We start from the raw sequence: 27,737 nt of genomic DNA on the forward strand, positions 1-27,737 counted from the left end.
CAAGGGGCATCATAGAGTGCGATTAATCTGTGTTAAATTTTTTCCATAATTACTAAATCAAAATTAACGTGTTATTTTGACAACCTTAAATATATCACAAAAAAACATTTCAAGCTCTCTTGCCGCACATTTCAAGCGCTCTTGGGGGCCCCCTGGTGGACATGGGGGGCCCTAAGCAGCTACTTAGTTCACCTATTTGTCGGGCCGGTCCTGTGACATACGCACACTTGTGTGTCACTGTACAATTTTTCACCTTATGCACAGCAGGTCTATCACAATTCAGTCACAGCAAACATAGGCTAGAGAACTGACTTCATAACATGATTACTTCGGTATGTACAAATATGTGACTAGCATCATTACAAAGCTCAGGTTCCACTCTTTCTTGTGATGTGTTCCATATCTATGCAATAACTTAACCTAACAAGTTTTGAATTGTCAATGACCACTCAAGCATCCCATCTTGCTGGAAAGATCCTAGAATATTGGCACTTATGTTTCCAATGAGCAAGAGAGCATATTTTGAAGTGGGTTCTTGGGTGTAAAAAGATTTATTAAAATTTATTTTTGAGAATGTTTTATGCCCACTTGAGACACTCTTGAGACATAAGTATTATTAGGATATAATTCCAGCCAAGTACCAACAAGACCTCCAAATATCATTACAACACTCAAAGACATACAGAGATTTCCTCAGCCCAGGATTCCACAGCTCTTTTGTGTGAGATTTTACAGGGCACGGTCAGGGCAGCAGCTGAAATCACCAGCTCATGGCAAAAAAGAGAAAGACATCACTTTCCACCAATTAAAACACTTGACTTGGATTGTATAAAACACTGTACATTCAAGTGCGTTTCATTCCATGTATGAGAAATTTACAAGGACATTTCTCAATTAAATAGCAGAAAATATAAAACAAAACTCTATTTTATCAATTCATTAATTACTTTGCTTTTAAGAATAAAATGGATTGTGAGTCTTAAAAATGGAGTCCACTGTATAATCAAATACGGTGAGCTCCACTTATAGTAAAACTGAAAAACTGAAATCAGAGCTGCATATTGTACTCAAAATCACAAAGAAGGAATGACTCAACATGTAATACAGTAAGACGATGGCACGAAATCAATGAAACCATTAGAATTCTAATGAATATGTCTATTTTTCTATGTATATATTGTAGCAACTCTTACCTTAGACATTATTTATGTATTTCTATACATTGTAGTGACCCCTTCCTTTAGCACCCATTGAATGAATGTGTATGGTGTTGTTGGGAGGCTCCTGTTTGGTGCCCTAGTTGTACAAGGTTTACAGGTCCAGCCTATTAGTCACCCTGCTGTTTACTAAGCACAGAAATGCCTGGAATGTTTGTGTCAGGTGTATTTCTGGGTGGTAGGTCAGCAGAGCACTGTGGGTGGGCTGTAGTGTGCTTTAAAGGTCTGAGCCCTCTCTTTCTTTTTCTGTGACTGACTTCATTTGGCTTTACTGATCAGGTTGTTGGCATTTACAGTCAAAGTTAGAGTTACAGTCAAAAAGTAGCCTGAGTACATAAGTCATTGCATAAACTGAGCAATTGAAGAACAACGATGTCTGTCCTCTGTTGTTGTTAAATGTAATGAAGTCATTAGCACTTAAACAAACTGGAGATCCTGAATTTATCAGCTTAGTTAATGATTGAAGAACAATCTATTAAAAAGAGAGGGAACATATGATTTTCTAGCCTTTCCTAACTGTTAACTTACTACTGCTTACCAACACAATAATGATAGAAGAAGCCTACAGGCTAGTAATTTGTCACTCTCTCCCAGAACAATAATGATGAAAACTCTTCTTGGCCAGCAGTTTTCACCCTTTTTCAAAAAGATTTGTTTCAGTACTGAAAAGTAAAAAACAGATTTCTCTTGCTTTATTATGAACATAATACATTAATGTGTGTTTCAAAGATCCTGTAACGGTCACATAGCCTTGATACACAAAGCATGGCTGTATACCTGATGTAAAGAGAGATCAGCATGAGTCTACATTGTGCTATTCATGAAACTTGGAAAGTTTTTGTTTTTTATTTTGGTTGGACAAATTTTAAAATATGCATAAAAACAACAAACAGAATAACAGATCTGCAATACACATCTACATATTTTCATTAATGACTGAACGACATTCTACAAATTTAATGTCTCTCCATAAACATATAAAGGAAAAACAACTAATGTATTACATAACATACAAGATAAAAATCTAATATTGTATCCGATTTAGGAAAATTACTTTAAAACAAGTCGACAAGTTACAAATAGGAAAGATAAGGACAAAGGCAAAACCCTCTCTTCAGTATCCTATACCTCCTAACTGACCAACATAAAATTCCCATATCATTGAGGTGATGAGTCACCTTGTTTCAGTAACATAACTTTGAACGAGAAGGTACGCCTCTACATCTGTAACTGGTGCATTTTCAGTATGTGGTAAAATCTTTCAGTGTATCCAGTCTGTTTTCACTGTGTGGTCCCTTCTTTGCGGGCATGATCCTTGCCTTCCCATTGGCCTTTTCTTTGGCAACATCCAGCAATAATGGGCTTGGGTCTCTTACAGATGAATCTGGCAGAAAGAAAGGTAAATAGGTCTCATCTCTTTAGATCCATAATGAAATTAAACATTAGTGGAAATGGACCTGCATTACAGTAACTCCAAAAAACGTCTTGTGCTCCCTCAGTCAATGCTGTTGCACTATGCTGCATGCCTGGGAGACATACCTCAGTCAGTATCAGACTCTTTACAGCTTCCACCCCAGAGCCATACGAGAACTGAACACTGCCAAACACTGACACTGACTGTTTGGGACCTACCTCACCTTAGTACTTAATAATTGCAGTTACATTTATAGTACACTGCACATATGTTTACATCTCAGATTGCACTACTTGAACATAGGGCCACTGCAATTACAGTAAACATGCAATATCCTGATGTGCAATATGTCTGCTGCTATTAAGTTTACCTACCGTACTGTTTTATATCTTGTTTTATAGATTGAGCAAACATATACATTTTATATTTTATTTATATATCCAGCATTTTTTTAAAAAATTAGTTTAGCTTCAACTCTTTTCTATTTTTCTTAATTGCTGTTTGTTATGTGTAAATGCACCGCCAACTGCTACCGCTCTATGAAGAAAGCAGAGACGCCACACCAGCTGAGAGTAGGAGTAGTAAATTAAATGTCACGTTCAAAGTTCTTTTGAACATGTTCTGAGTTCTTACTCTTCTAATGTTACCACACTTAAGTTTCGATAACCACAGAGGCAATGCTATTCACGATGGCTGAAATAGTGGTAATGCAGTTACAGGATAGTTGAGGATAGCTAAGTGGAAATTGGCAGGCTTTCTAGTTGGTCTGTAATACTGTAAACAAACGGGAGTTTATTTTACAATTTGAAGATTAATTATGACATTAGTAGTTTTACCTTACGTGATGGCTGCAAAAGCAGAAAATATTTCACTTACTCAGCTATTCTTCTATCCATTCATGTTCTATGTTTGAAACTGTCCTGTCATCTTTACTTCTTTTTAAACATCATTTATAAAACATTACTGCAGCAGTGTCAAACACAGAGTAACATTTAGCAGATGCTGTACATACAACACACACAGCAGTGGTGGCTAGAAGAGCTGTCCTGCCATCTTTGAAATGACACTAAATGACGTTTAGATGTCATTATGATATTAGGTAAACGTATGCACACAAATCGAAGTAACATAAATAAACAACAATAAACAACAATAACCGGCATTCCTGTAGCATTCTACGGTCGGCGGAAGGAACCAAGCAACCTGAGATTTCACCCGAAATACGTCATGCGCAGCCGTGCATATAGGGCATTCATTTTTCAAAGTCTTACCACTCAGTCAGCATTTGACCAATAGCCACGGAACCTGATATGCTGCTTTGGATCATGTGACCCAGCACTCACCAAAGGTGGGTGTGTCCCTAGCAACCATATTGTGTACCATAGCAACCGCCTAGCAACCTCTAAGCAACACCTTAGCAACCGCCTAGCAACACCCTAGCAACCACTTAGCAACACTTTGGCAACCACCCAGCAACACCCTAGCAACGCCCAACAACCATATTGTTTACCCTAGCAACCGCCTAGCAACACCCTAGCAACCACCTAGCAATCACCTAGCAACACCCTAGGAACCACCCAGCAACACCCTAGCAATGCCTCAGTGACCATATTGTTTACTCTAGCAACCACCTAACAACAGGTTAGCAACCACTTAGCAACACCCTAGCAACCACCTTACGTACCTTTGCAACCACCTAGCAACAGCCTAGCAACCACCTAGTAACGCCCTGGCAACCACCTAGCAATCACCTTATATACCTGTGCAACCACCTAGCAACAGCCTAGCAACCACCTAGTAATGCCCTGGCAACCACCTAGCAACCACTTAGCCACATCCTAATGATTGTCTCATATACGTTAGCAAGTTTTCGCTGCCGGGTCGCAATCACACTTTGCATTTTCTTCAGGAAATGCACTTTTCTAGTTACATTTACATTTTGTTACTTAGCAAAAATAAAAATACTTTTGCAAGGCACTGCATAGCATTACATTTCCATTGGTCACATCCAGAAGATCCTTTTAACCAGCACAAGTCCAGAAGTCAAGCACAAAGGGCATCCAGCAAAATGACACAAAATGTTACACAAAAAAGGACACCACCATCCAGACATGACCATGTCAAACGTACAAGGCCGAGACCACAAATTCGCACCTGCCCCAACTCTCATATCCCCTAATTTTTTTGCTCATGTCCCTTTAGGGGCTCCATAGATTTGCATTTAAAAGATTTAGCCTAAACAATTTGCTTTACTTATTTTCATTTGACAACTTATATCTAGCCTAGGCTATAGGCTAGGCTTAATCCTTTTATTTTCATAAAGGAGAAAAGGCATGTAGCCTACCTTGTGTTCTTATTGTGCCTCATTGCCCTTCTGTGTTCTGCATTTATAAATAAACAAGTACCGTAAAACTTCCAATAATAGCAGAGCCCCCAATAAATGCAGGCCTCTTATAATCGCCGGTATGCACGACCCTTTCAGTGACATAAACGCCTGCCTTAAATAAATGCCGGGGAAAATTATGTTTATTTTTAGTGACTATGAAATGAAAGAGCAGTGGGTTAAAATGCTTACAGTAGTCCTACTTATTTTTTGTGGTTAAAAAACAAAATAACACCAACAAATATACTTTATGTAATGTAATTTTTTACATTAGGCTAAATGAGGTTGTTTTAGTGAATTCAATTTGCCTTATGTGTGTTCATCTGTTCACTAATTAGATTAAACATATACTAACAAAACAAGCTCTTTCGGATCGTGGTAGCCTAAATTCCGTGATACTGCTATTCTTACAGACTGTGTTCTCCCATCGTAGGTTGCAATGACAATGTTTAACTTACTTTATTAGTGATTCTTATTTGAGTTGCTACCAAAGAGCGCCGTATAATGTTTGTTAAGTAGGTTACTTGAGAAAAAAAACATGGTGAATCTTCCTGGTCAGTTCAGCTACCAATCACTTGCAGAAGCCTGAGGGCTTTACGTGAAATAAATGCAGGTCTCATTATCACAAAGTCTCCAATAAACGGCAGTAAAGTAATTAAAGCAAATAAGCACCTCGTAGGAGGTTTTATGGTATTTAATTTGTTTTAAAACTGTCATCTTTGTCAATTAAAAAGCAACAATATACCTAAGAATAGTCTAACAATAAAGCTTACTTACATTGCACTAAAATCGGGATAAATGAAGTAATTTGCAAAAAAAAAAAAAAAAAAAAGGCAGTAATGCTGCATATCGTAGTGTTGAGCCATCCTAAATCATAGCAGGGGAAATTCCTTCACCGCAAAAGCCCTATTTCCTATGATTCAATTCAATTCAATTCAATTCATTTTTATTTGTATAGCGCTTTTTACAACACAAGTTGTCACAAAGCAGCTTTACATTGTTCCCAGGCCTGAGACCCCCTGAGAGCAAGCCAACAAGGCAACAGTGGCAAGGAAAAACTCCCTATCAGGAAGAAACCTTGAGCAGAACCGGGCTCATGGGGGGGGCCCATCTGCTTCTGGCCAGCACTGGGCAGATAGAGTTAGACACAAAATTATGCAATGTACATTTGTTATTGACTAACAATAGCAGTTAACAGTAGAGTGATTATAAGAATGTCTCCTAGGATGTCCGGGTCTTGGAATGCAGTTGGCTTTGATGGGCAGGGCAGCGAGGTAGCAGGACTGGAAAACGAGATGAGACGCTTGGGCTACAGCTCCGGACAGGAGCCCGGAGCAGGGAATAGGAAGCAAACAGAAAACAGTGGTTAGTGGATGATAAGAATGGCAGGGATGTAGAACAGAGAGGCAGGAGAGGAGGGGCAGAGAAAAAGGTGTGCAACAAGGAAAGACCCCGGCAGGCTAACATTATGGCAGCATACCTAGGGGACGGGAGGCAAGGGACCGGCATAGTCATGAGGGCGACCCTAAGACAGTCAACACCAGATCACGGCACAGGGTCCATGAAAGCAATGACCACTTAGTCCACCAGAGACTCTATGATCCATGCCAGCACCAGGCCATGTCCCTCAGCTGAAGGATTTACTATATAGATATGTTTTGAGCCTAGACTTAAAGGTGGAGAGAGAGTCTGTTCCCCGAATCTCGGAGGGTAAGCTGTTCCACAGGAGAGGGGCTTGATAGGAAAAGGCTCTACCGCCTACAGTAGTTTTGCCCACTCTTGGAATGGTGAGAAGCCCGGCATTTTGGGAGCGAAGGGCTCTCTGCGGAAGATGATGAGACTTCAACTTCAGCGTGGATGTGCCCATTAAATACCTTTCTCAGATAATGAGTGGATGAGCAGCTATTAAAAACGGAGAAACAAAACTATTGGAAACTACTGACTAATGCACCCCGGAAACTGATTGTGAATTTAATTCTGATTGAATGACTCATTCATTGTATCACTGTGATGCAGATGACACCCCACTGTTTCTTGTGCTGCAACTTAGGTTGTCTAGCTGATTCTTTGTCATTGATGTTTTACACCGCCTGAGACTCAACTTGTCTAAGACTGAGCTCCTCCACATCCCTGCTAAATCCTGTCCCTTCCAAGTCCTCACCATTAACCTGGAGGACATTATAGCCTCCCAAACTGTCAAGAGCCTTGGGGTGACCCTCTGCAATACATTGAGCTTTGTGTCCCACACAGGCTCACTTAGTTAGATTGTCCAACAGAATTATCAGCATATGCTTCACCGCTTAAACTGAGGAGGAGTCTCTGATAAAATCTGTGTGTGTGCCACTCCGGGTCCTATACCTGGTGCTCTTTTATAGGAATTTAATTATTTCTGCAAGCTGCCTATAGACTACCTCTGGAAGACATGTATAAGACTGTCAGACCTTAACCAACATTGGCAATCACTGCCGAATTCAACCAAATGGAGTCACATTGGACCAACTGTGCTGCTTCAGCATGCTCTGGACACCGGACCGCAAGACCACGGCATTGCCGGACAACAGTGACCACCCACAAGCGGCACATGAGGAAGCAGAAGCGCGGCCAGCAAGCCAGTATTCATGCTAGGCTAAAAGCTAATCCTAGCCGACCGGCTCTCCCGTCTGTTTTCCTCTCCAACGTCCGCTCCATCGACAATAAACTAGACTACATAAGGCTGCTTTTGACCTCTCCAAAGGAGATGAGACACTGCTGTACTCTCACTTTCACTGAGACGTGGCTGCATGAGCGTATCCCTATGGCAGCTCAGTCGACCTGGAGGAGTACACAGGCTCAGTGACTGCCTACTGTACATTAGCAAGTGCATTGAGGATGTTACTGTCTCCAAAACTGTCACCAGCCAAGCAAACCCTGGTTCTCTGTGAAGGGGCATGCTGTGGTGAAACCCAAGGATGTTGCCTTTAAGTCTGGACACAGGGAGGCTCTCAGCACAACCAGAGCCAAACTGTCCTGGGCCATCAGGAAGGCAAAGCACACCTATGCAGGGAAAATCCACAGCAACTTTATGGACTCCAAGGACACATGGTGCATGTGGCAGGGAATACAAACCAACACATCAGGCTTGTTGCGGTGAGGCCTCATTCCTGGATTCGCTAAATCACTTCTATGCACAGTTTGAGGCACAGAACAAGGAACTCGCGAGGAAGACCACCCCTCCTCCCAACGACCAGGTCCTCTGCCTATCCACAGCTGATGTAAGGAATACTCTACGCAGAGTCAACCGACGTAAAGCTGCTGGACCAGACAACATACCTGGTCGGTTGCTCAGAGAATGCACTGATCAGACAGCAGGCATTCTCATGGACATTTTCAACATTTCCCTGAGCTCAGTGACAGTATCTGCTTACCTCAAAACAACCATACTTATCCTAGTGCCTACAAAATCAACCGTGTCCTGCCTCAACAACTACCAGCCTGTAGCACTCATGCCCATTATCACAAACTGTTTCGAGGCTGATACTGAGGCATATGAAGGCCCATCTCCCAGATCAACTAGACCCACTGCAGTTTGCCTACAGCTCCAAATGAACTACTGATGATGCAATATCTACTGCCCTCCACCTTACTCTTTCTCACCAGAAGAGAAAGGACAATCATGCCAGAATGCTGTTCATAGACTTTAGCTCAGCATTCAATACAATAATTCCACAGAGGCTGGTAGGTAGAGCACCCCTCTGTAATAACATAATGGACTTCCTGACTGATAGTCCTCAGCCTGTCAGTATAAGGAAGGACACCTCCAGGGTCATGAAGCTGAGTACCGGCACCCCCCCAGGGCTGTGTGCTCAGCCCACTGTTGTTCACTCTGCTGACACATGACTGTACCGCTACCCAGTACAGCTCTAACCACATCATCAAGTTTGCAGATGACACAACAGTGGTGGTGCTCATCAGTAACAACAATGAGTGCACATACAGAGCAGAGGTCAGTCTGCTGGTGGATTGGTGTCATGACAACAATCTGTCTCTTAATGTTGAGAAAACTAAAGAGATGGTTGCTGGCTTCAGGAAGAGCCCTGCTATTCACATTCCTCTGAACATCAACGGCAGTTCCTGGGAGTGCACATAGCAAAGGACCTCATCTGGATGCTCAACACCACCATAACCAAAAAGCCCAGCAACGTCTCCACTTTCTGCAGAGGCTGAAGAAAGCAAGCCTCCCTCCTCCAGTCCTCACCACCTTCGACCAAGGGACTGTAGAGAGCATCCTCTGCAGCCTCATCCTCATCACCGTCTGGTTCAGGAATCACTGACAGCAAGTCCCTACACTGGATGGTGGGGACAGCTGAGTGGATCATCAGGGTACCTCTCCCAACAAATGAACAAACTCTTCAATAAACACTGCATCCAGCATGCAATTAGCATTGCCACAGACCCCTCCCAGCCCTGTAATTTTGTTTACAATTGCTACTTGCACACTTCTGCCTGCCACTTTGTCCATTTATTGTCTTGTTACATTACATTACATTATTGGCATTTAGCAGATGCTCTTATTCAGAGCAACTTACATCAGTTACAGGTCTTTACATTGTTATCCATTTATACAGCTGGATATTTACTGAGGCAAATGTGGGTTAAATACCTTGCCCAAGGGTACAGCAGCAGTACCCCTGTGGGGAATGGAACCAACAACCTTTTGGTTACAAGTCCTGCTCCTTAACCACTATGCTACACTGCCGCCACTGTTATTCTGTCTATTTACTGTTATGTATTTATTGTACCTATTGTCTTGTTATTTATTGATTTTATGCTTTGCACCTTATGTTGTCTTTCACTGTCTGAATGTAGCACCATGGGTCCCGGGGAAACATTATTTCAACCCTACTGTATACTTGTATATGGATGGGCTGACAATAAAGCTCTCTTGACTTCACTTGACTAAAAGTGGCCTGCCACCCGCTCTTAAAACAGACTTCTGGAACAAACAAGAGTCCATCATTGGCTGATTGCTCTCTCTCCTAAGTGGTGGTTTATACGGTTGAAGCATTTCCTTTACACAGTCAGGTGCCAAGCTTTTTACTTTTTTACTGAACCAACAGAATTTTCAGTTGCTCTGGTAACTTTACTACTCTTAAGTAAGTTGCTCTGGAAAATCTACAAATGCAATGAAAAAGCATAATGTAAAGTATACTACTAAGCCCAAAATTAGCTGTGTCATTTGCCAACAATGACCAGGGGTTCACATCAGTGGAACAGATTGGCTTCATTCTGCCTTGAATAAGGGTGGGTAGGTTAGCCAAGGTTTCCTCATCACTTTGCTCTCGACTCAGTGGGCACCTATGAGTAACTCTGATGGCATAAGGAGGATGTCTCTGATCAGTGATGGTGTTGGTGCCACTCTCTCTCTATATACACAGGTGTTCACATGTAAGCACTCTTACCTGACAAAAATGAAATGGTCGAAATGTCACTGCTCACAGGCAATTTCACTTGGGTGCACAATAGTAGTGTGAAAGTATTCTTCCCCAATTTTACATTATTCTGTTTTGCCAAGCACTTGCATAAGTTTATGGATGTGAGTGCACCTCTGTGAAACTCTAAGCTTTTGTATCATTTTATTGTTCTTATGAGGTAATAAAGTATCTGTTGTTTATTGCCCATTACGTCTATGCAAATGTTGATTTTATTAGTAATCTGAATTCGTTTAGCCCTGTGAAATATAAAAGTGCTTTTGCTAGGTACTATGACCTCTTATATGACTTCAACATCACAGAGAAGAATTGCTTATTGTTTCTGTTTTGTTTACATACACACTGGTTATGCATGTTTTAGAGATGTAAAAATATTCAAAATTCAAGTAAAAAATCATTTTCTATCTGTTGGAAGGAGCTTACCTTTGATAGCATATGATCATCAGCACCATCATAGCCACACCCCCAACTGCTGCCATGGCTGCAGGCACCACTGAACCCACCAATCCTGAAGCAGGGCGGTGGGACTCTGAAACACACCACCAGAAATGGGGGTGGGCAGAGAGGAAGGTGTACCACCGACACAGGAACAGATTGCCCAGGCATGTATTTACACAGGTGACAAACAAATGTGCATCTACTCACAGCTAATGGCCAGTGTTTTTGGTGACTATACAAATCTGTACTCCGAGTATGAATGGCTTATAGATATTACAGATTCAAAGATGTGCAGTGATTGTAAATTAAGTAAATACTATGTGGTACCTGTGTGATTGAGTTAGTGGGTAGTGTAAATGTTCAGGTTCAGGTTCAGGTTACTTTATTTGTATCCAGAGGCAGATTTGGTTTGCAGTAAAGAGTCCTAATTCATGTACACACATGTAGTAACAGACAGACACTTGACATATATCATTCATCTTCACACTTGCTCTACAGGCAACAAAGACCATAACACATAAAACATAAAACATAAAACATAACATAAAAGTTCTCAGGGGTCCATTCTTTCTTAAGACATTTAAAAGTGTACTAAAAGACAACAAAACAGTCAATAAAAGAGTTCAATCAATTAAAATAAATAAATGAAATAAAACGGGAAAAAAATTAACAATTATACTATGAACAATTATACTATGACTTATTCTTCTGTGTGATGGCTGCTGGAACAAAACTGTTTTTGTATCGTTTTGTTCTACAACTTGGAACTAAAAACCTGTGACCAGAAGGAAGGAGCTGATGCTGTGTGTAGGGGGTGGGAGGCGTCACTTAAAACTGAGTTTGTTATTTGCTTTAGATGCCTGACATACAGGACCTCCAAATTAGCTTGTGACTCACCAATCAGCCTGCTAGACCACTTAACTATTTGATTGAGTGAGTTTTTGTTTTTTCCAAACCATGACACCAGAGAAAAAGATAAAACTGATTCAATAAAAGCATGATAAAATAAGGTCATCATGGACTTGTCAATATGGAAACGATTCAATTTTCTCAGACAGAATAGGCGCTGGTTCCCCTTCTTACACACTGCTTCACAATTCACTTCAAAGGTCAGTTTAGAGTCAATAATTGTGCCTAGATATTTATGAGATTGTACACATTCAACAGTCTGACCCTTAATGGATGTGATCTCCTGTGCATGGGCATTTTTCCTAAAATCAATGATCATGTCTTTTGTCTTAGATATATTCAACTGAAGGTAAGACTCCTCACACCACTTGACAAAGTCATCGAAGACTGGACCATGGCCAGTTTCATTGTCATGAAGCTGACTGACAATGACTGAGTCATCGGCGTACGTAATGATGGTCCTATTCTCCCACCTGCTCTGACACATATTTGTGTAGAGGATGTATAGTAGCGGTGAGAGCACACAGCCTTGTGGGGAGCCAGTTGAGGAACAAACTTGGTCAGATAGGCATCCATTTACCCTCACTCTTTGTGTGGTCTAGTTATGGGAGGGGTTTACCCTTACCTGTGCAGATGTATGAGCCAGGTGTGTTAAGACACTCCATATTTTCTGGACAAGGGGAAGGCTTGTTTGCACACTCATTTATATCTGCAAGAGAACAGGATTGAGTAGAGAGGTAGGCATACTGTATCCCATTGCCTTTAATGCTGCTTTCTTCATTTACCAATGTATACATCTGCAGTGCACATAGCACAGAACATGGATGCAATGGCATTGGTCTTAAGGCAATTTTAGGGGGTATGTACCTTGGCAGGAGGGAGGAGCAGGGCTCCACTGATTGCTGATGTGGTCACATTTGATGGAGGAGGGGCCATTGAGGTGGTAGCCATGGTGACAGCTGTACAGTAGAGTGGAACCACAGAGCAGAGAAAAGCCAGACTTCAGTCTGGGGACTGATCCACACTTGGGATCTGAAAGAGACGAGGGAAGATCTGCTGCCTGCAATCCCAGCTCTCATCTATTTCTAAACATTTCCAACTATGACCTGCTACCTACCTCCCCACATCCTGCATCTATCCCTCCCTCTTTTTCTCTACTTTCATTGCAACTCAGTTCAGACTGCTTTACTGGCAAGACAAGTTTGTTCTTGTATTGTAATCTCTTATCGTAAGCATGAACAAAAACAGAAAAAAACATTATACACGTTCAAGATAGAGTAACATAACATGAACTCTGTATGTGTGTATATGGGTATATAGGTCTGTATGAGGCATCTTGTGTAGGGTATAGGGTATCAACTGGATTTCTTGAAGATTTTGAATGTCAGGTTGGATATCGGTTTTTTGTTTTGATCGATTTAACTCAAATCATATTTCTGCACTGGGTGAAAAAGTACAGTCCCACTCCTTTGTTGCACTGAGAAAACAGCTTCTCCTCTTTGGGCAGCCAGGCCTGGCTGTGGCAGCCCTTATCTATGGCCTGGCTGTACTCACTCAGTTTGTACATTGTTAAGGTTTTTCTCTTCCTTCTTTCAGTCAATATGGTGAGGTCTGTCATGAAGTATTCTCATGGGCCAAATAACATTGCAGTTTGTCTGAATTTTGGTATTGCAGTCTATTTGTCTTTTTTGCTTATTTTAGCTCTAGTTTATTATAGCAGTAGTTAAATAACAATACAACTGAACGGAAGCTGCAGGACTTGAAGCAGCTAATATGGTGACAAGTGGACTGGAACTTGTACATTTCCCATCAAATTACGTTCAAATAGATATTTTCCACTTGGTTTTATTCGTAATAAATATTACAATACAGGACACGTGCCTTTTGTCTTGACATGACTCCAAAATGAAGTTTAGCTGAGATCTTTTTACATGACTGGGTCAATGCGAATAGCCAACAAAGACCTTGAAGGACTGAGTGAAAGGAATGACCACATGGTAATGTTTTTTTCACTGATGAAGGCAAAAATTAAATTGCACAATAATTTTGCTAATAAACTCTGTCCCTTGTAAACTGTGCATTTTATTACAATTGTAATGATCATTTCACTATAACAAATTAGTGCATACTATTAATGTTGCTCTCAATGCACCTATTGTAATAAAGAGTATAGGCACTTACCATTTATCAGTATGCATATGCATCTTTCCTGGTATGGTCATACTGTGCTTGGACTACATAATCCAGGATTTGCCTGAGAGCTGGCCAGTCAAGGGTAGGATTAGGAGTAGGATGACTTCACAACATCGAATTTAACTAAAAATTACTAGCTCCTGGTGTTCCATTAAACAATTCTTTCTAGCTAACGATTTTGACATATATGCTGCTTGCTGGGTAGCTCATGCTACATTGTAGTATGGCTTCATTACAGTGCAGCTGTTCTAATATTCCCTCTCCTGCACAACTCCAATTTAGATGAAGAGCTATCTGGCTAACACAGATTAACCATTTTTGATTCATAAATACATCAGTGTAAACCAGACTCGTGTATTAAATTACAACAACTAGTTTGATGCAAGTAAGGCATGATGGATTGGCTTTCGAGCTCACACCTTCTGAGTGAATTGACTAGCTAAAATAATATAACCCACACCAATAGTCCTGTTTTCTCTTTATTAAAGCCTTTGCATTTTGCCACAGTCCATTGAACTGAGTATCAAAATGCAGAGACAAATGAAAAAGAACGAAATATTATTGACATTATTGTTATTATTGTATAGTAACATGCTAATATTTTGCAGCCTGAGGCCCCACAGTATCCACCAAACAACCAAGAGTAGCTGCCGTTCTGTCACATGCAGACCCCCAGCTTCCTCCACCATCTCCTTGGGCTGCACCACCCCACCCTACACCCATGTCCACTCACAGCACCAGTGTGACTCACTAGGCCCTAATTGCCCTGCCTACACCACTATTTTTCCTGGGAAAACAACAATTAAGCCCCCTCCCCGAGTATTCTCCTGTATACCCAGGCAACGCAGCAAGAGCCACCTGGTCAACTCCATGGACCCTGAACCAACAGGTCCCCCCACTTTACATAGCTACTTTGCTAAGACAATGTAAGCAGCCTTGATTCACATATAACAAAAGCTTGTATGTATCCTTGACTAGGCTACTTATCTGCATAAGGTAGACCAGCTAGGTTGACTAGCTAAATCACATTAGTCCAATTACCCAAGAAAGCAAGATGCCATTTTGAACATCTAAAACCTCTTACATGATGATTTTCAGAGAACAGATGCAGAATACAGATAAAACCAAGTTTTATTTCAGTCTTCTCTGGAGAGACTGGCTAAATCCAGTAAATTTACAAATTTCTTAAAACTAGTTACCTCCACATACACTAAATAAGATCAACCTTGTTGTAGGCCTGCTCTCACTGCAACTTGTAGCACTGTTGTTGTTAACTTTGTCATATCAAAGGTCAAATCACTATCCAGGTAGAAACATCTGATAATCATTGACAAAAACTACTTTTAAGTTCAGCTTTAATGCTGGCAAAAGCCACAAAAGATGGGAAAATTATCTCTGTATTAAACTCAGCCCTGGATTTTAAGTGCTTTGATTCAATACATGCTATGATACTTTAGCTACATTGGGTTACTTCACACAATTTGTACTCACCACTGGGCCACCTAATGAAAATTTTACTCAAATAGCAAAATATATAGTCCTCAGTAGAATAAAGGAAATAACCATGCAAGTATTTGGTTACCATATGTACTTAGACATTAGCTGCTACATATTTTTTACCAAGTCACTAGTGGTGAGTACATGATATGTAATCCAAGTAATTCAATACAGCCAAACTATTCAAAATATGGAGGGTCAGTGACAAACTAGCCCTGTTTAACACCCATGCCCTTGACTGAAGTATTCTGTCTCCAACTTTAATTGCACATTTGTTGTTTGTGTACATTGATTTTATAATGTAAAATGTGTTTCCCCCTACACTACTTTCAGTAAGTTTAAAGAACAAACCTTCATACCAAATGGAATCAAAAGCCTTTTGGAAATCCACATGTTGGTGCTGTTAGTCTTCAGCACACACTTTTCATTAAGTAGGGAGGCTAATTTCTTTCTCGCACTCACTAAGGCTCAACTTGTTGATGAACTCAAGATAGCCAGGAGTTAGGCTAAGGCAGACATGAACTCCTCTACAAAGGCTCTCCATTGTTGTGCTTAAAATGGAGGGTAATACAACTGAATACGGTTACTCAGTGAGCACTACCTATAGCGTTAACTATGGTGTTGCAGCAGCAAACACCTTGCAGTATAGCTGGGTCAGTGTGCTAGCCCAACCTAAACAGAGTGGATTTTCTGCACTCTTTGAAGTATTCCTAACTGTAGTACAGGGAAGCTACAGCACCACTTTGTGGCTTTGGTTACAGCAGTGTTTAGTTTGACAAATAAGAATAATGCAATCTGAATTGCGGGAACAATAACAACTTTGCTGCATGTATATCTCATCAGTTTCAGGTACGAGTTAGACTACGTAGTAGTGCTAACAGCTAAGCATTACAAAGCTTCTTGGGCTCACGCAAGCTGAGATGCAGGGCAGTAACAGCTAAGCGGTACAATGCTTTTCAATTCACCCAAGCTGAAACGAGGTAGTAACAGCTTGGTGGTACAAAACTTTACTCAAGGGTTTACTCAGGCTGTAACACATGGCAGTTCCAGCTAGATATAAAGCTCTATGGCTTCAGTTAGCTTCACAGGGCTGGTAGCACGCTGTGGCTCAATTAAAGAAGCAGTTGAGTTAACACGGTTAACTCGAATGTCTTAACTAGTGCTGAATATCGTGGTATTCAAGCACTGGACCAAAACTCTTCCAGTTTCTGTGGAGGAGGCTTAACTGGACTGGGTGACAGCAATAGCAAGTTCTGACTGGTAACACTATTAAGGTTTAATGAGTGTTAGCAAAGGAGTGATGGTTATCAATAAACTGATCTCTTAATAGCTTGTGAGCTAAAATGATTGAAATTAATTAAAAAATGATCACCAAGGTGCACTTTTGTAAGCACAATTGGAATGCTGCTCCTGTGGCAGGCTTAAGGCAGTGAAGTGCCAGGACCTGGCGGCAGGTCAGGGAATTGCCGGATTTCAGAACTTTGAGGTTTTCAGGTTTTATGGTATTAATATCACATGCTTATGAATAACAGCCAACAGTGCTGATCCTCACATGGGGCACCAACTATGTTGGTGCTGTCAGTCTTCCTCAGAGAGGGCACCAACTATGTTGGGGCAATTAAATTAAACACACGGAGGCGCCATACTGAATATGGCATCTACCATAGTGGTTAAAATAAAATATCAGTCTCAGTTTTGTTTCGTATATCAGTCTCATAAAATACACTAAACTATTAATTTCAATCACAATATTATCAATTTAGCTAAGTAAACAAATAACACTGATGATTCAACTAAGAGGTGAAGGCATTTAGAACTCTGATCAGCAGAGGTTGGCAATATTCATTCTACAGGTAACTTTACAACAGACAGCCTTGGAAAAATAATGCATTTATTGGGGTATCATAGTAGCCATGCACAAATAAAGACATGTATGTACAATGAGTGAAGCGAATGTGTATGTATTTACACTTTATGTAGGGTTGAGCGAATGTCTTGCGCGAGTGTGTATGAGCGCGTCATAGGGTGTGTGCTCCTTTGTTCTGAGTCGTGCGTGTGTGCACGTGCACGTATTACATTTACATTTATTCATTTAGCAAAAGCTTTTATCCAAAGCGACTTACATAGGTTACAGTTGTTTTACAATGTTATCCATTTATACAGCTGGATATTTACTGAGGCAATTGTGGGTTAAGTACCTTGCCCAAGGGTACAGCAGCAGCGGCCAAGCGGGGATCGAACCTGCAACCTTTCGGTTACGTATGTACGCGTGCTCGCTGAACACACGTGTTCAAAGAGAACAAAGGAACATGCGTGTGGCGGCGAGTTTGAGTTGTCTATGTGCATGTGTTAGTGAACATAACGTCTGTCTGGTACAGGATATGTTCGGACGATTGATAACTGCGGGGTTATTCAGTGCGGATTAAAAGGAGGTACCGGGAGAGCAAGAGGATATGCATGCGAAGACCCTATGTTTCTCTGTGGTATCTTAACTAATGCTGCGCGGTGAATAGTGTGTGACATATCAGCTAGAATCAACGAAACATAGCTAGCTACATTCCTCGTAATGATCTGAAACACACGGATGTACAAACATTCATAAATGCAGCTAACAGTTACACTACAGCCTGCTGTAGCTCCTGAAATGAGGTCCAAATCTTTTGGTTCCGTGGGTGGCTTCGCTGGCGGTTCCGTTGTCAGGGAGCCAGGGCTGGTCTAGTTCGGTCGGTTCGGTTCCGGTGCTGACGAGGGTTTCTTTCTGGGAGACATGTTGAGGTGGATCCAGTCGCACCTTTGTCTCCGGCTGGTAAGTTCGCACTGCTCTGATCGCTGGCGCTGAACCTCGGCTCTTCCTTTGTTGAGCTCCACTAGCAATTCGTCGCTAGCTTGGAGAATCAAAGCCATGACAGGGCCATTAGCTCGGCTGTCCGTGTCCCGTCCGCGTGGTGCGGCCTTCGGGAAACGAGAGGGATACGTCCGTCTTCTTTGGACGTATAGAACAAGAAGCAAGACATTTCCTGTTTACTGTAGCTGTCCTTGGGTGAGAGGTCATGAAACTGCACCATCACTTCCTGTGAGATCATGTTTCACATTAAAAGCGATTTACGCATTACTGTCGGTAAAAGTTGAACAAATAAAATGAACAAATCTACCTGTGGACGGCACTGTACTTACACACACGACAGGCAAAGATTTTCTTTTCTGTTGACATGTTTATCAATTAGGTAGTGTAGGGTGACTTTTACTCAAGACATTACATTCAGTAAGGGAAGTTCATCAGTCTAGAGTTCATGATGCTACAAAATACCTTGCCAGGACTATTGCTTACACAGATGCCTCAGTAGTTATTAGGGCTGAATTTGTCTGCACTCATGAATCTGGGCATTATAAGACCTTTGTTCCAGATGTCATGAAAGTAAACCACACTCAGAACCAAGCTGAGCAGTTTTAGTATTGTCAAACTTTGCTGTTTGTGTTTTTGAGCATCTCATTAAGGATGCCATCTGGCTCACATGCCTTTTGCATTGTAGAGCCTGAAGTTTTATCAGACAATTGTTTTTCTGTAATGGGGTAATTAATGGATTTTGATATATATATTTCAATTTGTTTTGATTTTTTTTGTTTTGTTTTTGATGTATAACTATAATGTTTTGTCTATTCCTCCCTCTATCTCTCCTTCCCTCTCGCCTCCCTCACTCCATCTCCATTGCTCCCATCCTCTCCCCCCCAGTACTCACCTGTGTCTCGTTCTCTCCAGGCAGAGAGGTTGAGGTGTGGTATGAGTGGATGTGTGCAGGGCAGCATGTATGCTGCCTGGGTGGTGCGGGAGAAGGGGTCAGCAGGTACATGGGTGATGTGAGTGTTATCGCAAATGATGCGGGACAGGGACACCTTGCGCAGCTGGGCTCTTTGGGCATCACTGAACACCCCGTCCTTTTCCCACCAGAACCTGGCAGGAGACAGAACCCTCACATGACTCACTAACACTCTGCACACATAACACACCAGCACCTCTAGGAGAAGAGCTATATTGTTTCTCCTGTGGTCATCAGTGAGAAGAGCTATACTGATTCTCCTCTGCTCGTTAATTAGGAGAGCTACACTGTTTCTCCTGTGTTCTTCGTACAGGAGAGCTACATTGTTTCACCTATGCTTGTTAGTTAGGAGAGTTACAGTGTTTGTCCTGTCGTCATTTCTGACTGAAAATTAACTGCATCCTACACTGCTCTTTTCTGCCTGGACCTCATATACTAAAACTGTTTACTTGTTGATCACTGATCTTGAATCAGTCAGCCCTCTGAAATCTACCCATGGTCTGCCAGGTGGAGCTAGTGCCAGCTCCATCACTCTCACCTGTCCCCGTCTCGAAGAGCACGGAACTGTTTGGCAATCAGACAGCCTAGGAGGGCCCCCACTCTCCCTCCAGGGAGGGGTGGCTCTGAAATGGCCCCCACCCACAGGTCTATATTCTGTGGGGTCCCATAAAGCTGCAACAACTGGCGTGCGAGGGCGTGGTTTCCCAGCACACTTGTTAAATCTGCCACAGTGACGGGGACAGAGAGACCACACAGCTGCCGCCATGCACTATAACCTGGGGGAGGAGAAGGGAGCACAGAAAGCAGGTTGACAATAGATTTGTCAATTATCAGTCAGACCAGAGTGCTGAATGGCCTCACAATGTTATAATAGTCTAATGGCAACCTAATAACATTAAAAGAAATGTGTATCAGTTGAAAACAAATCTATTTTTTGTGTGATGACAAAAAAAAAAAATTAGAATATAGTGATGATTATATTAATGCATCCACAAAACATGAATGCTAACGTAACCGTCCATGAATTGGCAAAGCGATGTTTGCTCAGAACATGCAGTTACAGGAAACACTTCCTGGCCTATATGTAGATCTCCTCAGAATCCTATCAAAAACCACCTGTACATCTAAGCAGCCTACTGCATTCTACAAAGAACTATGGCTTGGTGGTTACCATGCCACAGAACCTGACAGCTGTCATATCATGTTCCCACGTAATTTAATTGGCAGAGTGAGGACATGATGCAGATGGACTGCCTGGAGTAGTATCAGTGGTTGGTAGGGAGCAGCATTCTCTGAAAGGTAAAAAGTGACAGTACCAGGAAGGCCATGGTCCCGACCCCGCTGCAGGTTAAGTGCTCCTAGGTCCAGCGGCAGACCTCCCTGTGCCTGGAATAGTCTCTCTGTCAACTCCTCCACCATCATCTGACCTGCCATCTGCAGCTTGGCAGGGGAGAACAGCATGCCCCGCAGCACTGGGTCAATGCCACCTGTGAGAGGGAGGGATGGAAAAGAATGAGGAGAGGGAACAGACTGCAAACTTAAGTTAAAGGAAGGATATGATGGCCATAAGAAAGCAGCAAGGAGGAGAGGTAGGAGAATGACAGGAAAGAGGGAGTGAAACTGGAAAGCTGCAGAGAACAGAAAGAGGTTGGATGCTTCAGTTGTATGCAAGGAGCCAACAGGAGTTTGGTACAGTTATGTTTTCAATTTACTTGTACATGTAAAGGTAGTGGTTGGTTCTCTGCCTGGGCTGTTTGTGAGGCTGTTAATGTAAGTCTGAACACCTCTCACCTTCCTGCACGACCCTCCAGGAGGCAAACAGGGAGTGATGAAGGGGCAGGGTGGGGTGCTGGGGGCTGGGTCTGTAGCCAGGGCCCAGACGAGAAACTTGGGGCTGCACAGTCACATGGGCAAAGCGGAAAGCTGCTGCCGAAAAGGCATTGGCTATACTGGGGTCCACCTCAGGATGATAGCCCCTGTAAGGTGGGAAGAGGTCGAAGTAGCCGGTCTCCCCCAGGATTCGAGGCAGGTACCACTCCCATGTCAGGACCTGGGCACACATGGAAGAGATAGACCCTTGTGTCAGAATCTACACATTGTACTTATACTAGGGCTTTGGCCCCCCTCAAATGCTGCAATGCATCAGAAGCAACAGCGTACCTTTTCATGCAATGAGTAATGGAGTAAAAGAGATGAGGAAGGAAGCTATACAGTTTACAGGGGTGGCAGATGAGAAAAATTCAAAAATCTTCTACATGAATGGCATAAGCGGGTCTTCACAACTGTATACCAATTTTCAAGTTTTTCCATATTTGAAATTAAATTCACCCTTGTCCTTTAAGGGACTGAGATAGACAGGAACATCAGAACTTCTTAGTGGCCCATAACTATGCTAATCGGCTGTTCATAATGCATTTATATATAAATTGTACAGGGGTGGTAAAAATGTGAACTATAACTTCTATTAAATGGAAGGGCCCAATAACAAGGCCACCAATAGTTACATTTCAGTATTACTTAAATGCATGTAGTTCATTAGGTTTTCAGATTTTTCAATAGGATTTTACAAATATGAAAGAAAAATCCAACCTTTTATATCCATACCATATGACTATGAACCACCAGCTTTGGCATTTCAATAAGCATTTGTACATACATAAGTGCTTAGTACAAATAGTTTTTAATGCTTTTTTCTCCTTTATGCAGCTCTGTTACAGAACTATCAATTGTATAGTGTGATGAAGTGAACACCTCTGCACTAGTGTTGGAGTGCAGTGTACAACCAATCTTCTGAAACATCCCTATGCCAATGTACAGTGCACTACTGTGAAGTTGGCACTAATTGGAGGCTAGGCATTACTCCACTGATGTCACCCCGTAAACTTGTAGGTGCTTGATGAGTTACATGGTGTTGAGAGCAGTGTGATGAGGGGAGACTGTCCAACTTCCTCTATCCCTGGCTGCACTAAGCTAATTTGTTCCACTGCTGTGGCCCTCTGTTTATTGTCAGCTGGTGACACAGCTGTGATCAGGTTGGCTGTGACTCAGGCCACAGGACCTCAGGCCTGCACTCAAGACAAGCATATTGCTGACTGAGTCACTCAGGGGTCTGAAGAGTACAAATAATGTAAACAGTATTAGCATGATTGAGGAAATAAAAATAAAAAATAAATAAAAAATGAGATAGAATAAAAATACCATTTCATATTTTACATTTTTTCCTGGTCTTCCACCCTGTCCTAAAAATGGACAAGCCATTTTCAATAAGAATAAGAATAAGAATAGCACATCTGTTATTTAAATTAATGGACCAATGCCCTGCTTGGCTCACAGTACTTGACCAGCCCCCTACGACTCTCAAAATGTGAACAAAATTGCACAGCTGTCTCAGCAAGCTGGCTTAATCAAAAGATGGCTCAGGATAAGGAAGGGTTTAGCTGTCTAATGTTAATTAGGTTAGCAAGCTACATGAAACAGAAATATTACTAGTTGGGCTAGCAAGCTACCAGCTACCATAACAACATAAGTTTAGCTATTGTTTACTATCCCTACGACCCAGACACAAGCTAAGTTTGCACAACTGTTCTGTCCTCACTGCCACTATTGTAACACTAGTGATCTGTGAGTTCCACTGACTCGTTGAACTCATTCATCCCAAGGGCAAGTGATGTGCAAGCTTTGCGCAGTACTGTTATGGCTTGGAAACATTTCTCATGAAAGAATGTCTTTGTGCAGTTGTTGAATACTTCTCCGCTTGGTAAGCCATTACTTAGCTGCTTAGTAAGCCATGATGTTGCACTATACAAAGTTATGCTACACAAAGTTGAAACTGAATAGTTATGAACAATAATTAATAATACTGTTGCTAGATAGTTACTTACAAATTGCATGTAGTTGGGTCCTGTACTGCTGGCATTGCTCCTTGTTTCAGAATCAAATTTCCAGCAAATGCAGCATTCAGTTGTACCTGGTTCTCAAGGCAATCAGCCAAGAAATGCACTGAACACACATAAGTGTGGGCACTGACTTTTATTCTTGCTAGAAATAAATTCTAGCCACATGATGTGGGTTGCTTCATCTTTCAAAGGGCTGTGCAAAGACTTGTTTGCTGCATGGCAGCTAGCTACAGAACCTTTTACATGGCCTGCTTTACTACTCACCGTTGGCTAGGTTAGGCTAGCAAAGTGTATAGCTAAAGTACAGCCAAACTGAGGGCCTTTCTGGGTTCACCAAGTGATTGCAGGCACCATGGTGGGGCAGGGATATGCAAATGATAGATAAAACTTGATTGATATATTAAAATGAAGGCCAGTTCATACAAATGGGGGCTAATCCTGAAGCCCTTGTAAAAGAGGGAGATTTATTTTTAATGGCAACCATAGTACAACAGCAGTAACCACAGATGTCATATTGTCATATTATGTATCAGTATGCAAACACCATGCAAAACACAGGAAATCACATTTTGTGTGTCCCCTTTAAAGTCACTGAACATTTCTCATTTTATGTGAAGTATATGCATTTCATTGGATTGAAATAGTGCAGTTCTCTTAACTGAAGAGGGACAGTGTAGCTGTCCTAATTGACAAGCACAGGAGAAACAGTTCATAGCACTGTCTGGATGTGGCTGAAACCCTTTTAATGAAAAAAAAATGAATCATATTTTTTTCAAACACAGCTGGGGACTGAGAAATGCTTATTTGCATAACATGAGTATGCTGTAATTTAAATACCTTCTGAAAGTTTGACTTGTTAGCACTATAAATATTGTAAATGATCCTCCTTAACAACTATTCATTCACAGTTCCAATATGACCCTACCTATCAATGAAAAAACAGCTATATTTCAGACTGAAGATAAGTGTGTGAACATCTTGCATAGTATGTTAAATAAGAACACCAAGATGGATCTGGATGGGACGAAACCAGAATTATTTTTGTCAGGAGGAGAGGCTGTGCTGTGCTGCATGAGGCTGGTATGGTGTGCATGAGTGAGGGCACCTGGTGCATGGCTCCCAAGATCTTTCGGGCCTCTTGGTACAGCGCCTCTGGGCCCCAGTGTGGGTTAATGTGGTGTAACTCATGGGCCAATCGGTTGTGCTCCCGCAGAAACAGAGTGTGCAGTGCAATCATTCCCAAGTGCTCATTGGCCCGCGAGTCCCCTGTATGACACAAAGAGGGGTGGCTGTTAGCATAGAAACCCGTGTAAAAATCCCACCAACCTGCCAGCAATTCTCTGTCGTATACACAAGCCATGTTGCCAGCAGCTGTACCACCCTGCAACTCTTTCCTGTCTGAAGATGAAGCTAAGCGCTAAGTGCTAAGTGCTTTGTTAGTACTTGGATGGGAGTCCATCTTGGAAAACCAGGTTGGTGCTGGAAGTGCTGTTGGTGGGCCAGCAGGGTACAGCCTTCAGTCTGGCCCAAAGAGGAGACAAATACTCCAGTGCAGTGATGGGCACCCTGTGTAGCAGATGCCGTGTTTTGGATGAAACATTAAACCAAGGTCCTGACTCTCTGTGGTCATTAAAGATTCCATGGCACTTACTGCAGAGAATAGAGTTCACTGGTGTCCTAGCTTATTTAATGAGGTATAAATCTGCAGAGTGGACATCTCCCCTGTTAAAGTGAACTAGTTAAGAATTATTGCATACCTGCCTGGAAACAGAAGGTAATGTTGGCCTGCTCACTGGGAGTTTTCGGGTGTGAGGAGTGGTTTCCTCGCCGTGGCCCACAGGGATCAATGTGTGGGGGCAGGTGGGCTGAGAAGGGCATGAGGGCCATTCCGGCATCTGAGTACTGCAGGTTTTGGGCCAGCAGGCCAAGAGGGGAGGAGTGATTGCGTAGAGCAAAGGACAGGGAGGCAGAGCTTCCATACACCATGCTGGCATCCACAAATGAAGTGATGGCATTGAGCTGCTCCCTGTGGTGCCATGGTAAAGCCCTGACAATACAGCTTGGGGCTGAACGGAAGAAGGGCATGCAGCTCTGAGTATCAGCACGAGGATCAGAGACAGGGATCTAAGTGAGAGAGAGACATGTAGAGGGAACTAAGACTTAGAGACAGAAAAAGAAGACAAGGATCAGGAGACACAGTGAGGGATCCGAGACAAGGACCCATAGGAAAAACCTGTATGGGAAAGCAGGGCGTGTCCCTGCTGCAGGTGTGCGTGCAATCTGCCCCCGTGTTGAAGGATGTGGTGCTGGGGCTCTGGGGGGTCAGGGCCAGGTCATGGTCCAGCCACTGCCCCCACTCTACTAGCAGGTGAGACAAGGATGTATCCATGGAGATGTCTTCATTGTGAGTGTAGAGTACAACCTGAGACACAGAGCGTACCTGGGGAAGACAGGGACAGTCATTCTACTGGTGCAACATATACCATTACTGACTCCACTGTTAATACTTCTAGTGCTGATGGTAGTGCCGTGTCTACTACTACTGTTATGTCTTTTTGATAACAGCATTTACATAATGAATCTGCACTTGGAAGCTGCAGTTACACTGCCTGTGGAGGGCTCCTTTATTATATTATGCATGGGCTTTCAGTACAGTGATGTCACTACTGATGAAAGAACACAATGGTGTGGTCTCTTACCGGGGGCAGAGTGAAGTTGTTATAGGTGTGTAGAGGGTCCCAGCCACGGGGGGTGGTGTGACCATCCTCATACTCTGGGGGGAGCCAGCGGGTGTAGGGAGTGTTGGCCGCTCCCCACAAAGGGTTCTTTCTAAAGGTTGCAGGCACAGGAAACCCCAATACTATACCCAACATCATCCACACTCACCAAAACCCCCAACACTATATGCAACATCATCTAAGTCACCTAAACCTCAACATGCTATATCCACCATCATCACACTCAAATTTATTATATATATTTTAAGTTTCGAAAAGGTTTGAGAGGGATAGTGTCCATATGTGCAGATTTTTAATGACACTCTCACGCACTTATTTCCACAACACCTTGACATATGCATATATGAACATCAACTTCTGTTAAATTTGGGGATTGGGGGATGAAGGCAAAAAATGGGTGAAATTGATGTGTAAGTGTAAGGGGTGGTGATCACCTGACATAAGTGTTCACATAAGTGTACATAAGTATCTGCAGTGTTAAATAGAAGAAAATAAACAGCTAAAGAATACCATCTTTCCCTAAGGAGGTGTGTGCATAGCCTTTATACGTGTGTGTGTGTGTGTGTGTGTGTGTGTGTGTGTGTGTGTGTGTTTGTTTGTGTGTGTGTGGTGGCACAGACCTGTTGTTGCACTCTCCATTGATGGTACGGTAGCGCTCAGACAAACAGCCTGTCCCACACAGAGGAAGCAACAGCTCAGAGGAGCAACCAGATGCCTGTAGCAGTGATTCCATGTCCTCTGCAGTCAGCAGCTCTGGGACAGAGACACATTGAGACAGTACAGGGACAGAGACACAGTGAGGTAGCATGCAGCACAGGAACAGAGACACAGTGAGGCAGCACAAGGCACAGTGATGCCGCACAGAGACAGAACCACAATGACAAAGCTCAGGGACAGGGACACAGTGAGGCAGCACACAGCTCTGGCACCCACAGTGAGACACATACTGGTTCTACTGGCCAACCAGCAATTGCCACATAAACCAGTACGTAAAACACAGATAACTAACAGCACATATCACGATAAAAATGGCTTCTTCCAGAGAGCTTTCAGTCAGTCTTCACCTGTACCAACATGGACGAGCTCAGCCTAAATTTATGACATAAACATTACAAACAGAAGATCCCAGAATCTGCTCTACATCTGAAATGTAGTGATGCTGGTCCTCATGTATCATGTATCAAATATTGACCTCAATTTCAAATCCAGTTTCCAGCATCACGGTGACATGTTTCCCTATATCTTGGATACCAGTAAAGTTGGGCTGGGTCATAGTGTGCGCATAAACCATCTCTCGGATCAGCTCCACGGTGTTGTCCAGGATTTCTGCAGCCAAAATATGGGTTTTGGTTCTGGGCCCAGTGAGTTTGAACCGGGCCAGCAGGTCACTTGGCCTGAGAGAACCTTCGGACAGGGAAATCTTCACTCTAGGAAGGAGATGCTCTTGGTGAAATGTGTCTGATTTCATAGGTGCGCAGAAAGAATATGTGAACCTATTGAACCCCCACATTCAGGAGTTTCCATGATGTTGCATAGATGAGTTTACATAGATGTTGCAAGTGATACCATAATAACTCATCATAATGTAATAACTTTCCACTAATATAACAATCCTTGACAAAATGTTTGCTACTGTAAAAAACATTTCAGACAACATAACTTTACTGATGTTAGGTAACTCCATATGCTGTCAGGTAGTTATTACATTATCTGGTAACTATAACACTTTTATTTAGATAATATAATAATATTAACTGACATAAGTCTTG

At 42.3% G+C, this 27,737-nt stretch overlaps 1 protein-coding gene across 1 annotated transcript; it reads right to left on the reverse strand.

The window, feature by feature from the left end:
• Window positions 1–2,498: 2,498 nt before the first annotated feature.
• epx (eosinophil peroxidase) lies at window positions 2,499–27,398 on the reverse strand. Its single transcript, XM_036534698.1, has 14 exons — window positions 27,220–27,398; window positions 26,589–26,721; window positions 25,930–26,059; window positions 25,464–25,670; window positions 24,988–25,354; window positions 24,336–24,496; window positions 21,126–21,384; window positions 20,651–20,821; window positions 19,873–20,110; window positions 19,257–19,468; window positions 12,697–12,861; window positions 12,455–12,538; window positions 10,906–11,011; window positions 2,499–2,601 (listed from the first exon to the last, which is right to left on the reverse strand). Exons 1-14 carry the CDS (start codon window positions 27,257–27,259, stop codon window positions 2,499–2,501), a joined length of 2,376 nt encoding a protein of 791 aa, XP_036390591.1. The 5' UTR covers window positions 27,260–27,398.
• Between the last annotated feature and the right edge of the window lie 339 nt (window positions 27,399–27,737).

The sequence above is a fragment of the Megalops cyprinoides genome, chromosome 8 (genome assembly GCF_013368585.1).
Source record: "Megalops cyprinoides isolate fMegCyp1 chromosome 8, fMegCyp1.pri, whole genome shotgun sequence".
In the NCBI taxonomy this organism is placed as follows: Eukaryota; Metazoa; Chordata; class Actinopteri; order Elopiformes; family Megalopidae; genus Megalops; species Megalops cyprinoides.